Source organism: Stegastes partitus, unplaced genomic scaffold (genome assembly GCF_000690725.1).
Source record: "Stegastes partitus isolate 25-593 unplaced genomic scaffold, Stegastes_partitus-1.0.2 Scaffold1111, whole genome shotgun sequence".
In the NCBI taxonomy this organism is placed as follows: domain Eukaryota; kingdom Metazoa; phylum Chordata; class Actinopteri; family Pomacentridae; genus Stegastes; species Stegastes partitus.
The window spans coordinates 139,276-165,681 of record NW_007578842.1 but is presented as its reverse complement, the minus strand read 5'-3'; the positions used below and the strand labels follow the sequence as shown (position 1 = coordinate 165,681).

At 41.2% G+C, this 26,406-nt stretch overlaps 1 protein-coding gene across 2 annotated transcripts in view; it reads right to left on the bottom strand.

Annotated features, from left to right (window-relative positions):
• lepr (leptin receptor) overlaps window positions 1–26,406 on the bottom strand; it is a 46,555-nt gene that overhangs the window by 7,361 nt on the left and 12,788 nt on the right. Inside the window, exons 2-17 of one of the 2 annotated variants that reach the window (XM_008296218.1) lie at window positions 24,869–25,026; window positions 21,206–21,266; window positions 19,939–19,991; window positions 17,620–17,847; window positions 15,707–15,836; window positions 14,817–14,998; window positions 10,356–10,504; window positions 8,265–8,406; window positions 5,646–5,806; window positions 5,410–5,509; window positions 5,067–5,166; window positions 3,616–3,821; window positions 2,136–2,290; window positions 1,146–1,299; window positions 850–932; window positions 222–435 (exon numbers count right to left, since the gene is read on the bottom strand). In XM_008296218.1, coding sequence (XP_008294440.1) covers window positions 222–435; window positions 850–932; window positions 1,146–1,299; window positions 2,136–2,290; window positions 3,616–3,821; window positions 5,067–5,166; window positions 5,410–5,509; window positions 5,646–5,806; window positions 8,265–8,406; window positions 10,356–10,504; window positions 14,817–14,998; window positions 15,707–15,836; window positions 17,620–17,847; window positions 19,939–19,991; window positions 21,206–21,222 — 2,074 coding nt within the window. In that variant the 5' untranslated portion in view covers window positions 21,223–21,266; window positions 24,869–25,026. Of the gene's footprint in view, window positions 1–221; window positions 436–849; window positions 933–1,145; window positions 1,300–2,135; window positions 2,291–3,615; window positions 3,822–5,066; window positions 5,167–5,409; window positions 5,510–5,645; window positions 5,807–8,264; window positions 8,407–10,355; window positions 10,505–14,816; window positions 14,999–15,706; window positions 15,837–17,619; window positions 17,848–19,938; window positions 19,992–21,205; window positions 21,267–24,868; window positions 25,107–26,406 lie in introns of those variants that run through there. The other variant, XM_008296217.1, reaches the window with a different exon arrangement.

Sequence of the window (26,406 nt, the reverse complement as noted above, 5' to 3'; positions counted from 1 at the left end):
AGGCTGTCGGCATGTTGAGGCTATTTTTAATGGGTTCCGTTCGTTTTTCCTAAAAACCTGCCGGATAGCATGGTTTTCGGATTGTTAAAGGTCGGATTATCGAGTCACGACTGTATGCATTTCGTGAAGCAGTCTGCAAAATATTCAAAAACACACTACGAACTCAAAAAATACGTTCACTGTGATTTCTCGCTCGTCCTGTTGGATTCTCTCTCACTCACGTTTAGGTTGTCTCTCCAGCGTCATATTTATGTTGTTCATGGAGCTCCCCAGACTGTTGGAGGCTTCCACGGTCACAGTCTCCGGCTCCTGGTTCCACTCGAAGCTGTAGGAGGACACCAGCTCGATCCGCTTACTGATCACAGCACCGCTTGAGGTCTGCCGATGGACTATATATTCATCCACACAGTAGGAGTTCCCAGATACGGGGAAATGCTGGACAACAAATCAGAACATTTAAACATTGTTAATGCTTTGCCCCAAGTCACAGAACATCTCTGTATTTTTCTTAGTATTAACAAATCCCACAAAAAGACCAAAACCATCAATGAGTAGTTCTCAGCCTAAAACTCAGCGGTTCCTCTTGTATATGTGCATCTTTAAAAATGGATCTTTCATTAAAAAAGGCCAAATAATTACCTTTAGCAGGTGGGCATTGTAGATGAGCAACAGTTACCACATCAATATGACACATATTAAGCTCTTTGGCGCAGACGTAAAGGATATTGGGTTAGGCTACGTGGATGATACCTTTCAGTTGTTTACGGTCTTTTAATAGGATTTACTGGCAGTAAGATAATCTCCAGAATTAACCTTTGATTATAAGGCTACATATTTTCATTTGTGCACCTTAAACAGCAGAGTGACATTAGTCCGGCGACTGTGTGGATCATCTTGATGGATTCTCCAGAAATCAGGGCCATGCTCAGGAGCTGAGGAGGAGACAGATCAGAGTTGATTCCTCTGTTAGTGACAGAGGTGATCATATGTGCAATTTTTCATTAAAACGAAAAAAAATCACAAGATCAGGTGTAATTTGAAAGGTTTCACCAGGCATCAAACTGCATCTGCCAACGTTGTTATCATCTGAAACGGAAAGTTCTGTTTGAAATTTAGCCTCAAGAGTGAAATGAACGGAGTTTTACCTCTGCTGTTGTGCGGTGTGGAGTAGACGGAGTCACTCCATTCGCTCCAGTATCCGGTGCCGTTGGTGTGCATGCAGTGCACCTGAACCTCGTACACCCGACACATGCCCGGTACCACAACCTCGGCCCACGGAACCCGCACTGAACTCTGGACCTGCACACGGGACATTTTCAGAGCTCATGTAGGAGAGCAACGTATATCGCTAATAGGAAAAAGAAGTTATGGTTTTCAGCATTTTGAGTGAATGTTGTCGATCATTTCATAGCATGTGTCCAATTTCCAAAAGAATTTTTCAATCAGGGGGCTGGAACAGATTCTCACAGAACTGACATCGCTCATGTCAGAGCGTCCTGTGTTGAATTTAAAGCAATCGGAGGCTTATTTATAACATGTTTGTTCCTGCTGTTCGTGACAGTTCAAGCAGATTTCAAAGAAGAGATCATTTACGGTATTTTTAATTAAATAATTAATGAGCAGCACAGAGTTTAAAACCTCTTTAGAAATCATTATATCTGCTAAATCGATACGCAGGGAAAATTTAGAATAATTGGTTTTTAGTAAAGTTGCCTCGGAACAAGAAGGTTGCCGGTTCACGTCCCGGTGGAGGCACCGGAGTCTTTCTGCGTGGAGTTTGCATGTTCTCCCCGTGCAGCGTGGGTTCTCTCCGGGTTCTCCGGCTTCCTCCCACAGTCCAAAAACATGTTGAGGTTAATTGGTGATTCTAAATTGTCCGTAGGTGTGAATGTGAGTGTGCTTGGTTGTCTGTCTCTAAGTGTAGCCCTGTGATACACTTGTGACCTGTCTAGGGTGTCCCCTGCCTTCGCCCTGGGTTGGCTGGGATAGACTCCAGCCCCCCGCGACCCTTTTGAGGATTAAGCGGTGTATAGATAATGGATGGATGGATGGTTTTAGTAAAGGGTCAGTTGTCTGTAAGGGCACTTTGGCCCAACTTTGACCTGGTGGTTAAACAGTCCAACAGACAAGCTTACCTTCCAGTCCGGCTGAGTTCTCACAGTGGATGGTGAGCGGTAACGAAACTCACACTGGAGACCTTCGACCGGCAGCAACGGGGGGTCCCAAGTGACCGTCAGAAGCCCACTTCTCTGGCTCACTGCCTTTACATTAGTGGGTGTGTGAGGTTTCACTGGAGGAGAGACGAGCCACAGAGATTCAGTTTGTGTAATGCAACACAGCTGTTGTTAGACAGCCGGTACACGTCATCACAGCTAGCAGCCACAGTGGGGCAAATATTTTTCAAATACAATTTCAAAGTTGTTCATACGTTTTCAGATTCATAATCACTGCTTTAACTTTAACCATCAATAATTTATTTCTTTCTGTGTGAATATTTCATGTGGCTATGGCTGGCTTTGAAGATTAGTGCTTGAAAAAGTGCTGTTTTGTAAATGAATATATATATGAAGAGTTCATTTGCAAAAACAGATAACTCCATCTTCACAAACCTTCAGAAAACCCACTTTTTCATCGTCTACCTGAGACAATATCAATCAAACTTTAGTTATCTCTATTGTTGTCATTTCTACTGAGTCAAACCCACTCAGCTTCAGTTTGATTGATATTATCTCAAGCAAACAACAAGAAAATAAGTTTTAAGAAAACCCACAAAAATGGAGTACCGTAATTTCCGAACTATAAGCCGCTACTTTTTTCACTTTGAACACTGCGGCTTGAACAATGATGCGGCTAATTTATGGATTTTAACGATTTTTATGAATTCGCCTCGAGACAAAAGTGACATTGAGAGCGAAGTGATTCTGAGGCTGTTTAATTCTGACACTGAAGAAGACGACTTTAGTGGTTTAAGTGAGCAGGAGGAAGATGAAGATAGCATCAATGACTTTTCCTGGTAGGCCACTGTATTTCATATTTTCTTAACCAGCCATGTTACAGGCACTGTTTGGAAAAAAGCATTTACGGTACGTATTTGTGTACGTTACCGGTTCGTATTTAATTAAAAGTTTAAAAAATCTTTCTGTGTAAATATCTCATGTTACAACGTGGACATCTGCAGCTTATAGACAAGTACGGCCTGTATATGTACACACCTTGTTTTCTTTTTAAAGTTAGCGGCTTATTATCAGGCGTGCTCACTAGTCCGGAAATTATGGCACACTTCATACATACATAAATGTGCTAATTAGGCGTGAAAGGTTTTCTATAATATTGTAACTAAACTGAAAAAAAAGTTATTCTTAAAATATTTCCACAGGATGTTTAGAGTCACATGAATAAATTAGAGCTTCAGTAACGAGTTCTATGAATGTCAACTGTGATCAACTCTAATTGTTGGAACTTTCATGCAACAATCTGTTCTAAGAAATGTCGTAATAGAGGAAACAGTTTCACTTCAGCGCCTTATATTGACACATTTGCAGAAGGATCGAATGTAACTATTAGCGATGTTTCTCGGCACATGATTTTCTCTACACACGATTCCGTCTCGCTCACCGTGATCTATAGGAGACAAGTAGACGGGTTTGGACCTGACAGGGCCGAGCTGCGAAGCTTCCTCCAGCCACAGTTTGTAGCAGTTCATCCTCAGAGGCTGGATGGTGCACATTTTCTGGGAGGAACTGCAAGCAGGCCCCATCTCCCCCACTTTCTCCCCCGCCCTCTCCCTCTCCTCCATCACGTCGCAGGGCAGGTCAGCCCAGCTGCAGTGACAAAAAGACAAAGAAGTAAATGAGGGGATCTTAAAAGCTTTGCGTTGTTATTCTTATCTTATGTCATTTATCGTGCATCAGACGCTCAGTTGCAGAAATGACGGTTTGATTCCTACTAATTAAAATTCGAGTCTTGCTTTATTATTAAGCTGTTTGCATGCTTCTTCAGAACTGCATGCGATTACTGGCAGCACTTTTCAGATGGATAAACAAATGCAACATGGTGAAAGCCTTACAGTATGAGGATGTGTCATCCCCGTACTTTCGCGATTATCACATCTCAGTTTCCGTCTCTGTCACAACTTTGAGTGCAACTTTTGGCACAACTACAACTTTTGATTTCCAAACTGCCTAAGCAGCATGCAATACAAACCTGTCTGAGCATACCCTGACCCTTAATCACCAATACCACCAATATCAGTTATAATAATGTGTTACCAAGAGAACATTTTAAAAAAAGTAAGCTCTGAAAATCCAGCATATTTGCTACAAGAAACAAGCATTCAAAGCACCAGACAAGTTGTAAATCAACCAACAGTCTAACCAGCACACCCTCAATGTCAGCAATAAATGCTCATTGAATGGGAAAGTTGTACAGTTTGAGTAACAATGTCACCATTTCCTTTCCTTTTTCCAATCGTCAGTGGCTTAGCAACGGCTTTACTTACAACCTGTGTGTGTGTCATTTTTAGTAATATCCTTGTTTCATCAATTTTAGTGTTATCATGGAGGAAAATTAGATAATCTAACAACACAAGAGCCAAGTCGCATTAACAATTATCAGACTTGTACCCAACATTACAGCTCCTATGTCTCCTAAATCAAAACATTCCTTGATTCATTTTCCTTTAGGGGAGCCCTCAAGCAGGCAAGACAGATAATTGTTGTGGAGGATTCAGTTGTGATGTTGCACAATGTTTAGTAACAAGAGCCACAATGACGTCATTCTGTCAGCCTTTCAAGAGACGTCCCACTGCAGCGAGGCCGGTAACACTGATGACATTGACTTACAGTTCAAAGAAACTTCCTGGTGTGACTTTGTGCAGACTATTTCCAGGGTGTGTTCACTGAACATGTTGTCTAGGACACTGTGTTTCACTGACTTCCAGGTTTTTTTTCTGCACACTGAGATCTCATTGTTTGCTCACGGTTTGATTAAACAGCGCCACACTTTTTCAATCATGCAAATGCACTCCGCCGCAGGGAACATCGACCGTGCGGTAAATGCTGCTTTACCTGGATCGAAATACGAGTTTGGTCAACTGTGTGTCCGTCCAGCTGCAGTGCATGGCATCAATGTCTCCGTTGGTTCTGCACGTTATATCAATCAAAGCTCCTGAAACACACACACACAAAAAAAATCACATTAAAGTTGAGACAAAAACAAAAACAAAACCTCACCAGAGACAATCTGTGTGCGCTGGGGTTACTTTGGTTCACATTGTTGTGCCACTACACTCTTTCCTGTTTTTGTCCGCTTAACAGGAAAACTGAAGGGGCAACAGACTTCCAGTAACAGATATTAAATGTTGATGTTTGCCTCTAAGTGAACTTGTTTTCTGGACACCTCACAGCTCACCTTCCACATAGATCTGGCTGTAAGGGAGGCTCCACTCCTTCGTACACCTCAGCAGGTCGTACATGTGAGTCTCCGACGGACGCACTGTTATCTGGCTGACCTAGTTTACGAAAGAAGAAAAAAAAAACCTATTTACAAGGACTGTACTTTTCTAAAAATACACAGGGGAGTCATTTTAGTTTTTTGGAAATGTTCCCAGAATATCACACGACCCTGCACAGAGAGTGTTTTCTTACCCACTGGTTGACTGGGTGGTACTGGCTGTGATGAAGCGGCTGCTGGAAGTTGGCAATCCACACGGCCGTGCTGGCGTTGATGCTGTGGTCGTTGAACACGCAGTACACTGTTACGTTCTCGCCCCGTCGCGCCACCACTTTCTCTGGAATGTAACTCACCTCTGCACAAAGAAAACAAGTGACATAATGAAAAAAATAAATAATAATAATTCTAGTATTGACTAGCTCTTCAGCTTACTTCTTGAGGAAGTTCCATTGAAATGAAACCACATTTTCTGAGAATAATCAATAAAGGAGAATAAAATAAAGGCCGTGAGTCAGAACAAACACCTGACTCATTCAGCCGCAGTTCTCGTGTAGATTTTCACAAAAGACAAAAAATTTCTCAAGGATTCTGGAGACGTTTTCATCAGTCACGTGGTATGGGACTGAGCGCGTTGTCACCTAACCGCCTCCTCTGATGCAGATGACTGAAACATCTATGTGGACTTCATTGTCATGCTGGCATTATCAAAAAGGGAATGTGACTGATTAGCAAATGAAAACATAAACTTTTGTGAATACACCCGCGTAAAGTGTGTGGCACGGCCTTTTGTTCTGTCATCAGACATTCTTTCTGCTGTATTTCAACAAAACTTTTTAGTCATTATTTTACTGTCCTAAAAACTTTCGCCTTATAAATGTTGTTGTTTTTTGGAAAATTTCCTCCCATGACTTGAGGAAGGTTTTATGCAGCTCATTTTGGCGTGATTACTCATTAGCTGTTGAGTCTCATAAACTTTTAACCCCATGACTCATAAACATGTTGTTACCCTGGGGTCAAGTTTCTTCCACTGACAAACAGTAGAAGAGCAGTCTGGTAAGATTACATACACCAATCAGCCACAAGAAAATAAAGCCTAATATTGTGCAGGACCCCTATTTGCCACCAAAACAGCTTCTCCCCATCAGGGCCTGGACTCCACAGACTTCTGAAGGTTTTAGGCACCAAGATCTTAGCAGCAGTTCCTTTAAGTCTTGGAAGTTACAATGTGGGGCCTCCATGCATCAGATTTGTTTTCGCAGACAGTTGTTTGATCTGAGACTTTGGAGGCCATGCCAACACCATTTCTGAACTATGTTTGCATTGTGGCAAGGTAGCATTATCCTGCTGAAGGATCAGGTTGCCATGAAGGGGTGTGCGTGGTCCGCAACAATGTTTAGGTGGTACGTGTCAAAGTAACATCTTCATGAACGCCACAACCAAAGGTTTCCCAGCAGAACATTGCTCAGAACATCCTCCGCCAGCTTGCCTTGTGGTCCACGTGATGGAAAAGAAAGCGCGACTCATTGAACACCTTCTTCCATTGATCCGAGGTCCAGTTACGACGCCCACATGCAGCATGTTGGCACTCAGTGGCCAGAGGTGAGCGTGGCCAATCTGCCTGGTCTGTGGCTATAGAGGCCCAGAGACAGCGAGCTGTGATGAACCGAGTGTTCTGACACCTTTCTATCAAAACCAGCATGAAGGATTTCAGCACTTTGTGAAACAGTAGGTCTTATTCTTCTGTTTACTTCACCTGTCAGTAAGTTTGATGTTCATCCCTGTATACCGTTGGATGTGAAAAATCAGGTAGACACACTTATCTACTCTGGCAACACAACGCTTTCAAATACAAGACTGAATTACTCACTGGTGCTGTTTGAGGCCCTCAGGCTCTCGTGAGCATTTAATCAGGAGTTTGTATTGCAGAGTATTAACAAACAATCAGCTAGTATGAACAATTTATCATTTATCTTTGCAGTGATGCTGATTTCAGAGTACACAGACAGCTCTCAGTTCTCAGGTCTTGGTTTCATTTCTCAAATTTCACTTTCAGAATTTAAAAAACAGATTTTTTACATAAACTATTGGTTAAAAAAAAAAAAAAAAAAGTCCACTGAGGCACAATTAAAAATCTATGAGCTCCTGATGCTGCTTGTATGTTATATACTAGTTACACTCGTGAATGGGTTTTAAATGATATGTTTAAAAAAAATGCACATTGACATCTCCCACATGTTCACTCTGTGACACTAACCTTTTTTTTTTTTGAGCTACTGTCACACTGCATGGTTTGTAACCTTGAGAACGACCTGTGATTCAGAGTTTGCTGACATCGCCCACATTGAAATGAGTCCGTCATTACTGGCTCAGGCTAATGAGCTGGATTCATTATTAATAGCACAGCACTGGCATAACTCTACCGGAGCGCTAACTGGGGTCAGCGATTGAATCCATCTATCTGCAATATGCCGTGAATCCTCATCTGCAGAGGTTCTCGGAGAATGAGAGCTGAACTGCAGCCACCAGGGCAGGTTTAAAATGTCAAATGCATACTGGCACACACAGCAACCAGTTCCAAGACAAGCAGGGAAAGTTTGGACCGTTAGATCATTTTATCCTAAATTCATTGAACCCTCTGAGGTTCTTGCGCAAATACTGTGCACTTCATAGGAATTCATCCAGAGCGCCTGACACATTCACAGAGAGAAAAAAACAGCTGCAAAAATGTGAGTAAAAAATAACAACTTAAAGAAGCAGCTGCTCTTCTGTATATTTTTCCCTGTACATAAAATTGGAAAGGAGCTGGTTCTTACTGTCCAGGTAAATGTGGTAAGATTCACTCCACTCGCTCCACAGCGGAGGCTCTTGCAGACCGGAGCAGCGAACCTGGATGCTGTAGTTACGTTTGGGCTTCAGATCCAGAGACAGCCGGGGTTCTCCAGGTGTAGGCAACACCTGGACACAGATGAGGGGGGAATGAAGACAAACACACATATGGTAAAGGCATTTTATGAGATTTTTACCAAACAGTTTCTTCACCAGTATGTTTGTAAAGGTGTATAATAACATGACTTAGAATGTTGAAGTTCAACTCCGTGGGAAACCCTGCTCAAGTTAGGGTACCGATAAACGATTGACGAAAAATCGGGCCTTAAGTAACTTATGAGGGTCAAATCAGGGTTTTTTTTTATGATTCTGAGTTGACTGTTAGCATTTATATTCTACCACAAACCCTCCATTGTTGAAAAAGGCCACACTCACGTTTACATTTACATTCACAGTGGCTTTTATTTCACATACTTATACAACACTCAGAGTTATTTCTCATTCACAGTGTCAGAAGATTCAAGAGTCATTGTCTATGTCTTCTTCAGACTCAACATCATGACTGCAGTTTCTCCATGTAAAGCCTTTACAGATTCCACAGGCCGAGATGCTTGTGACCCCAAGGCATTAACATGCAGAAACTGCAGTCATGATGTTGTTGAGTCTGAAGAAGACATAGACAATGAGGAAAAATAACTGAGTATTATACACTGCTCCAAAAAATGAAGGGAACACCTAAACAACACAATGTACCTCCAAGTCAGTCACACTTCTGTGAAATCAACCTGTCCAGTTAGGAAGCAACACTGATTGTGAATCATTGTCACCTGCTGTTGTGCAAATGGAACAGACAACAGGTGGAAATGAGAGGCAGTTAGCAAGAAAACCTCTATAAAGAAGTGGCTCTGCAGGTGGTGACCACAGACCATGTCTCTGTTCTCGTCCTTTCTGGCTGATGTTTTGATCACTTTTGCATTTTGTCAGTGCTTTCAGCCCTAGAGGTAGCATGAGGTGGTGTCTACAACCCACAGAAGTTGCTCAGGTAGTGCAGCTCATCCAGGATGGCACATCAATGCGAGCTGTGACAAGAAGGTTTGCTGTGTCTCTCAGCACAGTGTCCAGAGCCTGGAGGAGATACCAGGAGACAGGCCAGTACACCAGGAGACGTGGAGGGGGCTGTAGGAGGGCAACAACCCAGCAGCAGGATGCTACCTCCTCCTTTGTGCAGGAGGACCAGGAGGAGCACTGCCAGAGCTGCAGAATGACCTCCAGCAGGCCACTAATATTCATGTTTCTGCTCAAACAAACAGACTCCGTGAGGTGGTCTGAGGGCCTCACGTCCACCAGTGGGGCTTGTGCTTACAGCCCAGCACTGTGCAGGGAGACTGGCATCTGCCAGAGAACACCAAGGTTGGCAGATTGGCCACTGGCGCCCTGTGCTCTTCACGGATGAGAGCAGGTTCACAGTGATACACAGAGTTGGGTTTGTTCCCCTGAAAGTGGTGACTCAGTCAAATCCATCATCGCAGTATGAATGCAGCCACAGTTTGGTGTCTCTTCTCTATCAAAACCAAAACCAACTGGACCGTGTGACAGTTGGTTATTTCTGTAGCATTGCTTGTTCTCATTTCTTCTTTGGAAGCATGATTTTATTGTTTTCTTTACAATCTACGTGTTAGTTCACGTTTACATTCCTAAATTAAACCACTGAATGCATCGCTAGGGTGCTCTTGGCTAAAACACATTTCAGCGTTGATGCAGAGCCTAAAGCAAAAAGCAGAATCACTGGACTGCCAGCAAAAGTAGAAGAAAACTTTATCACCTTTTGGAAGCTGCAACTATAAGTCCACATTAATCCCTAAGTCAAAAAAACCATTTTGATTCTCCACTAGAACACTAAAGAATTTTGGATTTCGACCAAGAGTTTCCAATATTTTCTGACCTTTTACAGATAAAGGATGCATTAATAAATCAGAAAAATAACAGATTAACTGCTTACAAAGAACATGTTATCTGCAACCATCTGTCTCTTATCTAGTATTTGATCCCTGCTTAGTGTGTAACAACTCATTATTTACCTGCCAACTTGGGTGAGTGGTGTTGGAGGAATATCGGACCTCGTATCTCAGCGGGCCGACATCGAAGTCTGTCGGGTCGTCCCACTGTACAATCAGTTGTGCTTCAATGTTCTGGAAATGTGACAGGTTGGCTGGAGGACTCGGTTTCACTGCAAAAAAAAAAAAGAGGATATATTATCATACTGTAAGGTCTGCTGCAGGATCAATATGCTGCACAGCAGACTAATCACTACTAATGCCATCATAACACCACTTTGATCCTGCTGTAAGGTCAGCTTGCTTAATCATAGGTTAGAAGACGCCTTTAACTTTTTTTTTTTAGCTTAGAGGATTATATTTTTCCAGTGGCTCATAAAAGTAAAGCAAGGTGCCTTAAGGTCTCTAATTAATTACTTTGTTATCTGTCAGGATATACAGCCCTGAGAACATACGGCATTACTGCGCTGTACATCCAACAGTAGCATTTGCTGTAATGAAACTTATCTTCATCTTGTAGTTCTCATGCCAGGATTAAATAAATCAATCACATTTTGAACGCAGAGTTAATGGAAAATGCAGCCGGCATGTAATTTGATTTCTCTGCTTGTCACAAATGGCAAATTAACTTCACTTTGTAGTCAATAATATATGACATGTGCGTATATAAATGTCAACAGAGTACATTTTTAATTTTCTATCAGCAATCCACACAGTGTGTGAGACTGTACGGAGGCTGATATTTAGACTACATGCTCATTTCTGGTGGATTTCCGAGGCAAACACTCTTTCCTGTCATTCGCTGAGGTGAGATGGGTGCAGCAGATAACAAAGATATCCAAAGTGATCACTCAGTTATGACGAATACAACTGGAGAACATTGAGTCTCCTAAAACCACGAATATGCCTTTCGGGGCAGGAGAGGTTACTCACCATTATTACTAAGAGCTCAACTATTTCCTCCAGATCACTCTCTCAGGAGGAACAACAAGGGCTTTAAGTTGTTATCTTAAAAGACTTATCTACACACCTAACTCAAGATGAAGCAACATGTGTTAGATTTGAAGACGGTTGACACAGTACAAGTGAGAGACATCACCTTGGATGCCGGTGTTTGGGTCTCCTGCAGCTCTCTAAATCATAGACATTACTTCGTTGGATCTGAATGCGTCCAGCGACTGTTGTCTGATTCCATGGTTACAGCGCAAACAGAAAAAATGCTAAAAGCTAAAGCATGACTAAAGCAAATGGTCCGTACCATAAACACACGCGGGCTAATAGAACAAGTCTCAAGATGTAGAAATTGTGGTGCAAAACATCCTTATCAGAAAACGCAGTTTCTGATAAGGATACAATTGTTAAGACAATTAAATTTAGCTTTTTATCATTAGATGATTGCATCCTATCCAGTTTCTTGTAATTACAGTTTGAATTTAGTATTTATGGTTTTAAACTGTTGGTGGGAAATTTAACAGCTTTAACAGCTTCATCTTGTGCTCGAGAACAGTGGTCCCCAACCACCGGGCTGCGGACCGGTACCGGGCCGTGAATCATTTGGTACCGGGCCGCACAGAAAGAAAAAAAAAAGTTTATTGTTTTATTTTTATTTCCAGCGCAGTCTACAGGGTGTTTTCTTTTGAACAATGACTAGCTCGTCTTATCGTCACTTCTGTCTGTGCTTGTTTCCTGCACTTGACTGTCAGTTTTCATGCCCGGCTGTTAAACGTCAGTCTAATCGCCAACGAAATGCATATAAACAGAAACAAACGTCTCTGGAGAGCTTCTTTGGAAAAACTCAACGCTGAGACAGAATAAGAAGTAAACACATATTTAGCAAGTCATTTTACTTGTTTGTGGAACTTTTGAATAGAAAAAAGATTTTTGTTATGTGTGCAACAATGATAGAAAAATTTCTTGCGTAAAACCGCTCCATAGTGCCAAAAACATTGGGGACCGCTGCTCTAGAATGATGATGATTTGTTTTGTAGCAGCATCCCTCTTCAAAAGCCCCGCATTCGAAATCGTACGAGATCAAAAATGTACTATTTGAAACAAAATGTACATTAAGTACCAAAAGTAAAATGACTTGTGACATGGAAACACCCAGTGGATGAAGGAGCATGTGACTGCTACCACTGTTCAGGGTGAAGCTTGGTTCATTTAATGTTGAACAGTTTAATCTACAACAGTCGTATAAGATAATCGCTGTTAATCTGAAATGATGGGAGTAAAAACTAGAATGTTTTAATCCAAAATGCAGAAATGAAGTACCTCAAAATGGTTCACAAACACAATACGAGAGTACAGTTCTGCCAGTAGAAGCATCCATTCCCCTGCAGTTTTCAAGCTACATAAACTGTCCTTTATCTATCTTCCAGATGCTACATATTTGGAGGAATAAAACACAAGAAAAGCTTTGTTTCAAGAGCCAAAAAAATTACATAAAATTAGTTTAAAAGGATGAAAGCTATTCTAGTGACACACTTTAACCCCTACAAGGACAAAACCGCAATGAAGGAGAAGCAATATTTGGACAACATATGGTGACTATCCATTTTCTGTCCTGCTCTGTGAGTTTAACCAAAGAGGTCTGCTTGAACAAACAGCATGAGAAGTCCTTTTCTATCACGACGGAACTCTCTTTCTCAAACACACACACACAATTACACAACCACGCACACACACACACACGCACACAAGGCCGGGGTCCAGCTTCTTTTAGCTGTTTTCAGGGCACGTCCAAAAATCTCGGCTGAATACAACAGTTTCTCCTTATCTGTCACATTAAGGTTGAATGTTAGAATAGTTTGTGCTTTAAAGACTAAGATCCTCGTCACGCATGACCGAATCTGTTTGTAGAACCTTTGAATAAAAGGGAATGCTGGGAACCTGCCTCCTGGTCACTTACTGTAAAGCCCTGAAAACACTGTGGCTCTACATCTAAAATATCACAATGCATGTTGATTGACAAACAGTTTACAACTTCAGCTTTCACAAAAAAAAACTCTCAAAACTACTCAACTGAGAGTCTAATATGGGATACTTTATAAATGTTTTATAAGTTTTTAAAAAATACCTTAATTAATGACTAATAAATATTCAGCGATGCCTTTCACCATTTTGTAAAGCTGCAGAGAGCTTGGGCTAGTCTGACTCATAATTTCCCCAAATGTCACTGACAAATGTGACGAGTTAGCGTGACCTGTAGAGCCACATTAGTGGGAGATGCACCACGTTCACATAAACAGAAATGATCCTTTAGATTTATTCTACCTCAAGATGGAAAGAGAGGTAACTCAGTCATAAAAAACTAAATTGATAAATCTGTGTTTTCTAGCTTGCAACACTAACTTGTACGTCAGCCATAATTTTGTACTTTTCCCCATAACTAATCAGGGCACAAGTGGAGCCCCTCCAAAATCAACAAGAGTTACACAGCATTTCTCAGAATTGATCTACACCAACCTGCTAAACATTAAAACCACCCGCCTAATATTCTGTAGGCCACACTTGCGCTGCCAAAACGGCTCTGAGCCTTCAATAGCTGGATTCCACAGAACTCTGAAGGGGTCCTGTGGTATCAGGCAACAAAAGGTCAACAGCAGAAGTCCTGGAAGAGGAGGTGCTTTCATTAATCTGACTTGTTTTTCCAGAAAATCCCTCAGATGCGTATTGAGAATGAGAGGTGGGGAATTTGAAAGACAAGTCAACATCTTGAACTCTTCTGTTCTGTCATGGTCTTGGACCCAAGGTTTCCCAGTAGAGCTTTTCGGCTTATCTTCCACTCATGGACCACTCATGTGTCCATTTGTAGGTAGTTTATTTCACTTTAATGGTGTGCTTACTTCACTGGCTTTACAGTCAAAAGAATCTCTCTGCATTGAGGTTCTCAGTGGATTTGGGCTACAGTAGCTCTTCTGTAAGATCAGACCACACCGGCCAGCCTTCGCTCTCTACATGCATCCTTGACACTGCAGCCAAGTAACCAGTGGCCCATCCTTGGACCACTTTAAGTAGACACTAACCACTGTGTACAGAACACCCAACAGCAGCTGCAGCTTTAGAGACGCGTCACAATGTGGTCCTTGTCAAAAGTCCCACAGATTCTCGCACACTTTTTCCTGCCTCCAACACGTTACGTTTAAGAACTGACTGTTCATTTGCTGCCAAATATAACCCACACCATCACAGGTGTCATTGAAACAAGGTGATCAGTGTTGTTCACTTTACCTGCCAGTGATTTTAAAGCTGTGGCTCATCAGTGTACATTTTAACTGCACAGCTTGAGTTTATGAAGTGACTGTTACTGAGGCCTCCACAGTGGATTCTTCTATGACCACTAACTACTGGTTCAAAACAGACAGCATAAGAAACTCTTGTATTCTGTGGGACGTTTATTAGTTGTGTTTAAGTGTATCTACTAGCTGTGAGTCATTCAAACTGATAAAGAATAAGACAACGACAAAAAAAAACTCCTTTTCTTACCTGGTCGGGCAGGAATTCTGAGCAGTACCGGAGGAGCCACGGCGTCTGAGATGCTGACGGTAACCACTGTGACAAAACTTGTAGGTTCAAGAGCGACGGAGCACATGAAGGAATCCTCCGCTTCACAAACAACGGGATTATCAGATGCAGGATTGTTCAGTTCTGTGTCCGTTTTCTGAGGCCTGGAAATGGACAGAAACTTACTCGAGCCTCTGTTCTCTCAGTGCATGATCTATGACTGAATATAAACATGGAAATATGTGATACTGGAAAACCACCTGTCGCTCAATGTCGAAAAAGTAGCAAAAACATGTAAGAATAAGTCCTTTTTTCAGAATGCTGAACTACTATGAAGTGGATTTTTTTGTGTGTGTCAGATTTAATGTCTGAAGTAAATGTGACTGCAGTATCCTTCAGAGTCACAACATATTTATGATGCAGTTTTTGATTATATCATTTTGTTTCCGTGATTATGGATTATTGAAAATATGGAAATTACAACATCTCCCATTCTGTGACACCTGTGCCATGTTTTTTCTGCTGAATATGATTAAAAGTTTCAGAATGGCTCATTAATCAACGTAGAGGGAAAACGGATTTGTTTACTTTCACAGCAAACATTTCACAACAGTGTACAACAAGTGAGAGCTTCGTATGATCTTCCATCTCTTAGGAAATGTGTGTATGTGTTAGATCAGTCGTAAGCTGGTCTCTTCACCCTCACCACAGTGAAGGTCTGGAGCCAGGGATACACAACACAGCTTCCCCTCTGCTGATCAAAGTAAACACACATGCTTAACCCCCCAGTGAGCAGTCGGGAAGACAAAATTAGATAAAAGCACACAGACACACACAATGGCTCGCACGTACACACTCTGGAGAATACTCACAACAGGCGCTGTAAGCTGACCGCCATAAGACCAACACCCATCGTGCCGGATTGTTGGACGTGAGACTGAAGATCACATGTCAATTTTCCCCAGTTTTCATCAACTCTGCACAGTATGTTCACACAGGTTCCTGACAAGAAACAGCGTTTGCATGTTAGGAGACTGTGAGGTGCTGATGAAGCCTTCTGAGAAAAGCCGCAAGACGTAATATTCTGAGAACTAAGCCTGTGCTATGAAACTATGAAAATCTACCCGAGAAACATAACAAACGACAAACAAAAGACGTTTTTCAGTGTTTCTGCCTGACAAATGCATGTACAGATTCCAAAATCATCAAATCCATGATTGGGGTCAATGGAATAATCATGATAAAGGTACAATTTGGAAAATTTTAAATCACAAAAATGTTTAATTCTAAATGCGAGCAGTTGATTTCTGATACAAAATGTCTGCAAACCTATGCTTCTGTACCACCCACGTAAGGCAATGGCACTACCTAACAGCAGTTTACCTCACAAAAACTGCTCAGGAATGGCTCTAGGAACACGACAAAGAGCCCAAAGTGTTGACCCAGCCTCTAAACTCCCCAGATACCAAACTAGCTGAGCATCGGTGGGATACGCAGGACCTAGTCTCGTTCTCGACGGCCCCACTCTACACAACAGGACTTCTGCAGAGGTCTCGTGTCTGTTCACTGACAGGTCAGAGCTTGTCATATACAGTGTACATTGCCGCACATATGGAGGCAAATGTTCTGTATTGTCTTTATTCGTTACCGTCTCTAACTCACACCTGTCACAGGGATACATGTTGCCGCAGAAAGCAACAAAAGACATGAATGAAACGGCATGACTAACGTGGACGCAGAAGGACTGTTTTGAAATGCTGACGATGCTCTGCGGACAGCTGAATCATTCTCATTTGCTTAAAGACCCGTAAAACAATCAGAAGGCACAACGGAGGCCTTTAACTTCACTGTTTAATTGCCATCACGTACACAAAGAGCTCGCAGCTCTTGTGCGTCACAGGGCCTCACCGATCGATGGAAACAAACAAATCCTCCTCACCTCTGTCGTGTCTCCGCCATGTTCACCTCCACAATATCAAGAGAGTGTTTTATAATTATGACTCACTTGAACCGGCTCCTGTCGGCAGTGTCAACTTAATGACCTTCTTATTTTCGCTCCTTGCAAATAAACGATTGATTGATAAAAGGCAGAGCGGATTCTCGTGATCCGGACAAGTCTTGATAACTGATGACAGCGCGGGACTCACATGGGCGCCCACGCTGACAGCAGGAGGAGGGAGGGATGTCAGATAAAAAGCCATTAAAGTGTAATGAGCCTGTCAACCTGGTCTTTGGGAGCATTTCTATCAGCGATAAGTGACGCTGCTGAATCATGAGACTGTGTCACATTAAGCCCGCTGCGTGTTCTGATGAGCCGGCGCCACATTGTGCAGCTCACCTGTTGTTGCTGATGCATCACTTAAAGGTTTTTCTTGTGAACAAACACAGCAACACTCATTCAGAAACTGATCTCCATCCTGCACTGTTTAAGTCAAGCATAAAGCTATCAGGGACTGTGCATGTGGTAGCACGGGACTCATTCGAAAATTGCTACTCCACGAGGTGGATATGGGTCCAGCAACAGACCTGATTTTTTTTTTTTACCTTTAAAGTTCCTCTCCTGGCATTGATTAAACTCTAAAACCTAAAAACTCAATGAATCAAAATTACATTACCCATGAAAATAATCCCCCCATGCCTCAAGCTCAAGCTGCCTGCTCACCGTAGTAACCTTTACAGAAGCACCAAAACTTGACAAACTCATTATCTCTCTGTCGACTGCACAAGACTAAGAGTGTCGAGGCACATTTGTTATGAAACTTTGTGGACGTAAACTCTTACTCACCACCAGAGGGCTCATCGGGACGCAATTCGGTTGTCAAGCCCCTGTAGTTGCAGCGGGGACGGTGTGGGAGGTTTGATTCAGAGCGGTTAGTCTCCGATGCGTTCGCGTTGCCTCCCTCCACACCGCGGTGGGCTGAAGATGATTCACAGCACAGTTCATCCTGCCACGGGAGGCTCAGGGCACCTGAGCGAAGCGAGGCTCCATCCTCAGGCTTCAAACTCTGAACACCTGCTCACAGATAGGCGGGGGAGTTAACTAGGCTTCAACGCATGAACAGGGAGAAAAAAAAGCTGATTACTGGGAGTTTTATAGTTTAAATGTAGGGTTCTTCTGAATCAAACAGGTGACATTATAATACGGTGGATGTGTTATAATTATCTTTTCTGTGGTAAATCCAACAATTTTTAGAGTTCTCACTGAAACCACTGCTACGATAGGGGAAGGGAATTCAGGAACCTTTTTTTCTGCGTTTGGTTTCTGTTCCCCTAAAATGTTGCACAATATTAACAGTTACTTTCAGCAGGAAATAATTTCATAATTTCATATTTTTTCTATCCATCGGCTATAGAGACAGTCTGTTTCAGTGATAAATGGGAAACGAACATAAAATAAGACTTTATCAGCGCACACCTGACGTGCTACTGATTTGGACTCAGGCAAAAGTCGTCATGTTAGTTCGACAAACTGGTGGTGGCTCATAGAAGCACTGTGGTTTTCATTTTGGTAGCAGAAACCGCATGAGCCACACCCAGGGGAAATCTGTCTAGTACAGTATAACGAATCTCCAGCAATCAAGAGTCAACAGCGTTATCAGGAAATTATATGGTTTTACTCCCTCAAAACCCAAAGTGCGGAAGTGAAATTACAACACAAGTTAGAAAAGCAATACAGATTTCATGTCCATCTGAGTTACTCTTATTACAAATGTCAGAGCATCTTGGTTGAAAACACACGATTAAATAGGTTTAAACTGTCTTGTCTTTTTTTTCCTCAACACTCACAAAATAATATCAGGAGTCTTTAGCTTTTTGTAAACATTTATAGTAAATTTGTGGTTCAGCTATTTTTGGAGACTAAACCAAACTGTGATATACAAAGCTGTGTCATCTGCATAGAAATGTTTTTTTATATGTACAGATGCACAAAGATCTAAGAAGTGTGAAAGAGAAAACAGAAGTCTAAGGAATCTCTTCACAAAATAGTAATTCAACATTCATTACGCTTCAACATTATTTATCAGCATTAGTTATTCTTGGATGAGGATATTCAATCTAGGCACATCCCAGTTATCAGTGGCACGTCACCATGTAACAGTTTTACAACTTATAAATACGTTAGGGCTGAACAATTAATTGAATTTCAGATTGAATATTTGAAACAATGTAGTTAGCAAATCACAATGGCAGGCCACAATGTAAGTAACGTTTTCAAGGGAATCTTATGTGCTATTACTCCATCACGTTTTAAATATATTACATAGTGAATATTGAACTGAACCTGAATTAAAAACAATTATAATGCCAATCAAACTGCAAGAACATCTGTCAGAAAAATCACAATTTTCCCAAAATCATCCCTAAACGACACTAATAAAGACACAAAAGTGAAGTGTCCAGACACAGTTCATGTTTTAGAACTTCCAAATCCGCGAAGGTGACACCCAAGTAGTTGAGTGGCAGACAAATGTGGTTTGACAAATGACCTGAAAACTGTAAGTAACAGCAACCGTGGATAATTGTCATGCAGGTGCATCCATGGTCTTTTTGGTCCCCAGGCCCCTTTTGGTCTCATTGAAGCTTCGAAGCTCTGAATCAGGTGTTTGGGACAGTCTTTCAATTTGCACGTCACAATCTTATCTATATTTGACGCAACTGCAGATAGAACTACACAAGGACAAAATTGGATCCAAGTATAAGCTGCGTTATTCACATTCAGAAGTCATTTTCTTCTACAGTGACGGCATCAGAAGCTTTCTGCCAGGACCGAAATGTGCCAAACCCCAGTTGACAAATTAAACTCTCCCTAGTTTGGTGGAATAATTCAAACACAGTGCAACTTAAATTTATGTTCTTGAGATTCCTGAGTGAAGAAAACCCTCCACGCTCGGTTTAGACATAAAAGGTCAATGAAAGAAACACTGTGATGTGTGTCTTTGGCAGGTTTGGAGCGCATAATTTCAAAAAAACGAATCATGAAATGAACCTCCCGACTCTGTTCTCTATGTGTGAGCAACACCAGTCAAATAAAGAGGGAGACTAGTACAAGCTGGAAGAAGACATCCTGAAGGGTCACAGCTGTTGTGTTTGAGGTGAAACTCACCATGGGGCACCAGGAAAACATGCATCAGGACTGTCAGCACTACAGACCGAACCCTGTAGAGAGACACATAGAGGGGATAAGCAATGGATGAAGGGATGAAGAGACGATATAACGAGAGAAAAGTGAGATGAAGAGCAAAACAGTATGAAAAGAAAATTGAGAAAGTAGCTATAAAAGAGCAAAAATATAGGCAATAACCGAGTGCGTCAGGTATCAAGAGAACTAGTAGCCGTTAAGGTCTGCTGCCAAAATATAATGCGAGTAGTTTTGGTAGCATTTCTAATTATCTGGAAGAGCCAGCTGGTGTATCTGCATTTCCGATCTCTATTCAGGTTCTTGTGAAAGCTCCCAGTGAGGCAGCCTCGATCAAAAACTCTGACAAATAACAATTCACTGTAACAAAGTCTGCAATGATTACAAAGAAGCTTGTGTTATGACAGTGCAGATGCCACCGTGATCAACAAAGTACCAGGGAACTGTGGGTTTGTCACAGCTTAACTGCATACTGGAAGAACTGGACAGACTGCTCTACACTTTGTGACTCATCTTATATAAACTGTCTGCCGTTGCGACACAAGACACTGGTCAGCAGGTGACATTAACAGCTTTTCGGTACTGCAGTGCCAAGAGGTGGGTGCTTGCTGATACTCAGGGTCATACTCGTGCAGTGGTTCCCTAGCGTTTTTTTTTTTTGTTTTTTTTTTCTTAAATCTCAACCTGCAAAATAAGCTCAAGTGCTCTCTCATTTAAAATCTGTACATTTAAATTGATTTCAAATGGGATGAGATACAACACTGTCAGGTTTGCAGCTGCATTACTGTATTGCTTGTGTATTCTTCTATTGATTTTATCTTTAAAATTCAACTTCTAAACTCTCTCCCGGTCGCATCAAGTGATGTTGTCAATTGCTCTAACATTAAACTTTGCTCATTTGTGTCTTCGAAATGCTTTGTTTAAGATCACAATCTTAACAAAGTTTTCCAAAAGCAACGAAACGATTCCACTTTCACGTGACGAGGAAAAACATTACAGACTGCAAGTTTGGTTATATAAAGCAGAAAGCCCAGTGATTCCAAAGTGCACCTTCACATCCATCCTTTGGGACAATGTCAGTGTTATTCTTTTGTAATCCCATCCGATTTCAGACTGGTTCTTTAAGACTAAATCCTGCTGCCCACCGTGATAAAATCCAAACAGCAGCGCTTGTTCAATCATCGAATTTAACAGCTCATTAACAGAAGATTAGTCCATGCACTGCAGTACTTACATTGTAGCTGTGGTCATAGCGTCAGCATGGTCTGTCTGGGTTTCAGCTGGGGAGAATCTCACTGAGGAGAAAGAGAGAGAAGAGAAGACCCGCACAAGTTTAAGGAGGCTTCTTGTACCGACAGTACACGAGGATCTGAAGCGGTCGATTCTGATTCAAGCAAGACTTAAGACGTTTGTCATAACTGTGATAAATGGGGGTACTTGCAATTCTTGGCAATGGGTGGAATCAAACAGATTGCAAGGGTAAATGTATTTGAGCACTGGCATTAAAGGACAACAGAGGATTTTTCAGCCTCATTCAATTTTAGAGGCACATCTCTCACTTGGCAGGTGGACCTCCCACCCTCCCCCACACGGATTAAACACTCCAGAGCTGCTTTTCATTCATGAAACAAGAAACAGGTGAAATCCTTGCTTCCTTTTTGTCCCTTAACCTGTTCTCGAGAGCAACTTGTCAGTGTTTAACTTCTTTTTTCTCTAATTGACATTAAATCCAATTAACACAAGGAATGTTATGGTTCTGGTGCCAAAGAAGAGCAGTTACGCAACACAGCGACCACATCTTTTAATTCATTGATACGCATCTGTGAAAAACAGCACCATGGAAAAAAACAGTGTGTTCAGAATGTGTGCAAGGAGGTAATGATTTGCAAATCAATCTGGTAAATGAGAAGCCCCGCTTACAAGAATAGGTGTAATGTTTGTTTGTATGTGCTTGTATCTGTGTGGACATAATAACAGAATTAAACCAAGGAGATATTTTCAATTAATTAACCCTTGAATGTGAAGCAGCAACATGAGACTGCAGGAGGAGGAGGGAAAAAAACATATTAACACGATGCAGCATCTCATGTATTTAAACACATCTGTCCCCATCAAACAATCTGCTCACTGACTCTGACAACATCTGAAGCTCCTGGGAGAAGTCACCACCTGTCGATACCATGAATACTGAAAGTGAGAGTTCAGTTTTTACTGGAACAGAAACACTAATGAGGACACTGTTGTTATTTAATTACTGCAACAACATACTAGTACATACGGACTTCACGGTGCACTGACTCACTGTCTTTTGCATGTTAGAAACAAAGAATCACGAACCCCCTGTTTGCACAAAATCTTTCGGTCTCAGTCCTGTTCAAGCAAATGCATTAGTGACGAGTTAGCAATATGGAGAAATTCTCATATCAGTATGGGGTATTAAAACAGGATATCAACATACAGTTTATGATAATAAAACATATTTTCTGCAATAAACCAAATGGAGAACATAACCACATAGGAATGTCTATTTTGGGCTAATCCATAAATCTAATACCTGACAAACAATTCTCTCACTGGTGCAAAAAAAAAACACCAAAATCCAAAACTAGCATCAGGAAATCCTCACTGATTTGTACCGCTGCCTACAAAGGTTTAATCTAATCAGAGATATTAACAGGATAACAGACGCAGCGTAAACAGAGCCACAAAATCTCTGACAAATCTGCATAATCCTCTGACGCAGCACACCGTTTCATTCTTTTGCCTAAACCCATAAGGAGCAAGCAAAACCTCAATAAAAGGTTTTCCAAACAAGACAGAAATGCCACCCACTTTATGTCATGGGCGGGTTTATATGAACGTTCTTATTGGTACAGTGGAGTTTTGGAGTTTTGCAGGTCCATAACTACACATCCACATCATTAGAACGATAATTGAACAGTAGGCTTGTTAAATATTTATCCAGTTGGGGCAAGGGGGTGGAGGGGTGTTATATGTGGCAAGCTCCAGGCCATACAGTAAAAAATCCAAATCAAAAATCTGTAAAAAATAAATAAATAAAATAAATAAATAAATAAATCTGGCAGGACCAGTATCAGAATTTTTTGGGGTTTTTTTTTTAAATGGTGAAATACTGTAAAATGATAATAACAACAACAATAATAATAATAATGGCAAATATCTGTAAAATAATGATCTTTATAGCTGATTTAAATATAGTAAAAAGAAAAAAATGGAGAAAAAAAACAACATTGTCCCACATTGTAAAATTTTTTTTTTAAACAGATTTTTGTATGTGGATAACATTTACAGCTGCTTTTTGTGTAAATTAAATTTTTTTTTTGCTGTTATTTTACTAGATATCATGTGTAAAAATCTGTAAAATAACAGTGAATCGTTTATAAAAAATAACAGTACTTTTTTATTTTATTTTCTATTTTTTACAGTGTAGGCTGCAGTGATAAACTGGACAATCAATTACCAAACTGACAGAAAACTAATCACAACTATTTTGATAATGGATTAATCACTTAGTGATTTTTCAGGCAAAAAAAAATGTGAAAGTTATCTTTGTTCTGGCTGCTAAATTGTAATAATTTGCCGCTCGTTTTTTAATTAAGTCATGAAAAAATAAAAAATTGTTAAGTTTTGGATTGTTGTTCCAAACTTTGGTGCCATTATTGTTGGTTTTAGGAAAGCCCAGGTGAAGGACATGTTTTCTCTTCAGAGATTGTCTTAAATGGAAATAATCGATACTGAGGTAATCTAAATAAATCAACTGGTTTAATCAGGTTGTGAAATTCACCATCAAAATGTCACAAATGAGACAAAACAGCAGAGAGTCGAGCTAGAAAAACTGAGTGATGACTGAGGATGTCCAGGCTGATGATGAAAATAAATAATGTTTTCAAATAATCTAATAATTCCACTTTGGGCCGAGAAAGAGCAGCCAACATTTAATTGCTTGCAGATCAGTATGGGTTGGATTAATGGAGTCAGCTAACATTTACTTTACACTCAACTGTGACAGCTCACTTGCCATAAAAAAAAAAAAAAAAAAAAAGTCATGCTCTTGGAAAATCAGCTGCACAAAACACAAGTAGAGCTGCCAGCTAACGGCTCCATTCAGGATCAGCAATTACTGGCTATTCAAATGCAGCTTTCTCCTGCTTCCTCGTCCTCTCTGGAAACAGTTGGGGCTCTATCAAGACAACCATCTGAAACTATTTTTCCAATTGCAGGAGAGGTTCTGCCCCGCTGCTCCACGTCCTCCAGGGACTCCACCTCGCCAGCTATTCATCCAGGTCTGACTCACCTCCTGCCAGTCTGAAGCTGCTGCGCACGGAGACGCGCCGGGGCTTGTTTTCTCACCACCTCCTCCTCCTCATCATCATCATCATTATCAGTCACAACAGCAGCGACATTTTACTGACAAGTTGTTTTGACTCCACATTATTATCAGAATAAATAAGTACTTTGGCTACCCCCCTTTTCTTACTTGTCAGGGCGCATCGCAGACAAAGCTCCACAACTTTTACGCAAATACAGAAAACGTGGAGTGGAAAAAGCGCACAGGAAAGTTAAGAGAGAGAAACGTGAACTCACCATCAGGAAACTGCCGGTTGGACAATGGATGCAAAGACGGCGGCTGCTTTATACTATCGCATCTTTTCACGCAATAACAACAGATCAAATTGGGGGGGAAAAAAATAAAAAAAAAATAACGTTCAAGTTGTCAGTTTGATAGAAGTGGGTGAGTAATTTCCCACTGTAGCGTGACAGCGAGACAAGGGAGTGCGAAAGGTCACAAGAGCGGTTGGAAGCCCGGCCACAGTCATATGTGGTTTGTGGAAGCTTTAAAGCTGAGAGTTAGTAATAAGGAGAGTGAGGTTCTTACCCGCTTCTGGAGGAGGAGGCGGTTTTTTTTTTTTTTTTGCGCGCAGGTTTCCTTCAGGACGAGTTCATTCAGTTGAGTTTAATCCTATCTGCTGTCCTCTCGTTCGCACTGGTGGTGAGGAGGACTCCCCCGCTCACAAACACTTTCCCTTTCACACGCTGCTGCCTGTTTCTTTGACGTAAACACCGGCCGAGCTTCCAGCGTAAAGAGCAGAGAGCGAACACTGGAGCCGGCTGAGGGGAGGCGCGCCCAGCCCACCGTGGTGCGTTCAGGGCGCCTCGGAAATCCTAACTCCATTCTGTAGCGCACCGTATTAATCAAAGTGCTCCACCTGAGCAGGCTTTATGTAAAACTGCAGGGGATCTATACAGCAGGAGATCTGGTGGATCCTCTCCAGGAAAGTGTCAAACACTTTCTGTATTCTGGGGAATTTTTAACCACATGTGTACACTTTCTGTTTCAATTTATGCTGGATTTTATTATTATTATTATTATTTTTTAAACTTATTTAAAGAAAAATTAAATTTAACCCTTTATCATTCCGGGTGATTTTAATGCAACTACCTGTAAAATGACCTCTCTAAATTAAAATGAATGCTGGTTTTGACCCTTTTGGAGTGTATATAAAATATGACTTCTTTTTTTTTTTCGTAAAGATGACACTCACTAGTTTTAGACACAGAAATCCGAATCACTCCAGGTGCTACCAGTAAAAAGTTATTCCACTTCAATACACACAAAAAAATATATGTATTTTTTGATCCTTGCCTAAATTTTTTCTTGAAAATAAAGGTACATAAAGCAGCAGTAGGTGATGGGAACAAACACACACTCTGTGCCAATAAAAAAAACAACAACAACAAAAAAAAACTTGTACTCATATTTCAAGTTTGAAAAAAATATCTAATTTGACACCAATTTTTACATCTGATATGTCCAGGTGTTTCCAGGAAGAAATTATGACCATATCTGGGATATTCCAATAAGCGGGCTTCAAGATGGTGGTGAGTTTGTGCATGGCCCATATTGGATGTATTTAGCATGCATTTAGGAAATAAAGTATTTAAGGAAAGAAAACAAAACTTGTTTTAAACTTTTATTAAATATTAAACTAGAAAAAAGTGTATGAACATGAAAAAAGGTCAAACATTCAATCTTTCTATTTACGATTAATAAACATATTTACAAGGAAGTAATGGTATCTTTCCTTGAACGAACGAGATCGCACCTGTGGGTCTCTCATGGAATGTTTTAGCCTTTGTAGCTTTTAATCAGAGGGTATACAGAGGATTAACTTATCATGATTAACTAGCTGAGCAGTTCAGTTATGAGTGACGACAGGCTCTGCAGCAGTGCGATTCTCTTTGATGTGCCCTAACTAATGTCAGACAGTGCGTGAATAACTCAGTGATCAGATCTCAGGTGAGCAGGTAACTGAGAAACAAACAAACACGTTGCCTTCCGCGGCTGATAATCTGCCACGCTTGTCCCATGAGCCATAACAATCGGCCAACCATGACTTTAACCCTCTGGGGATA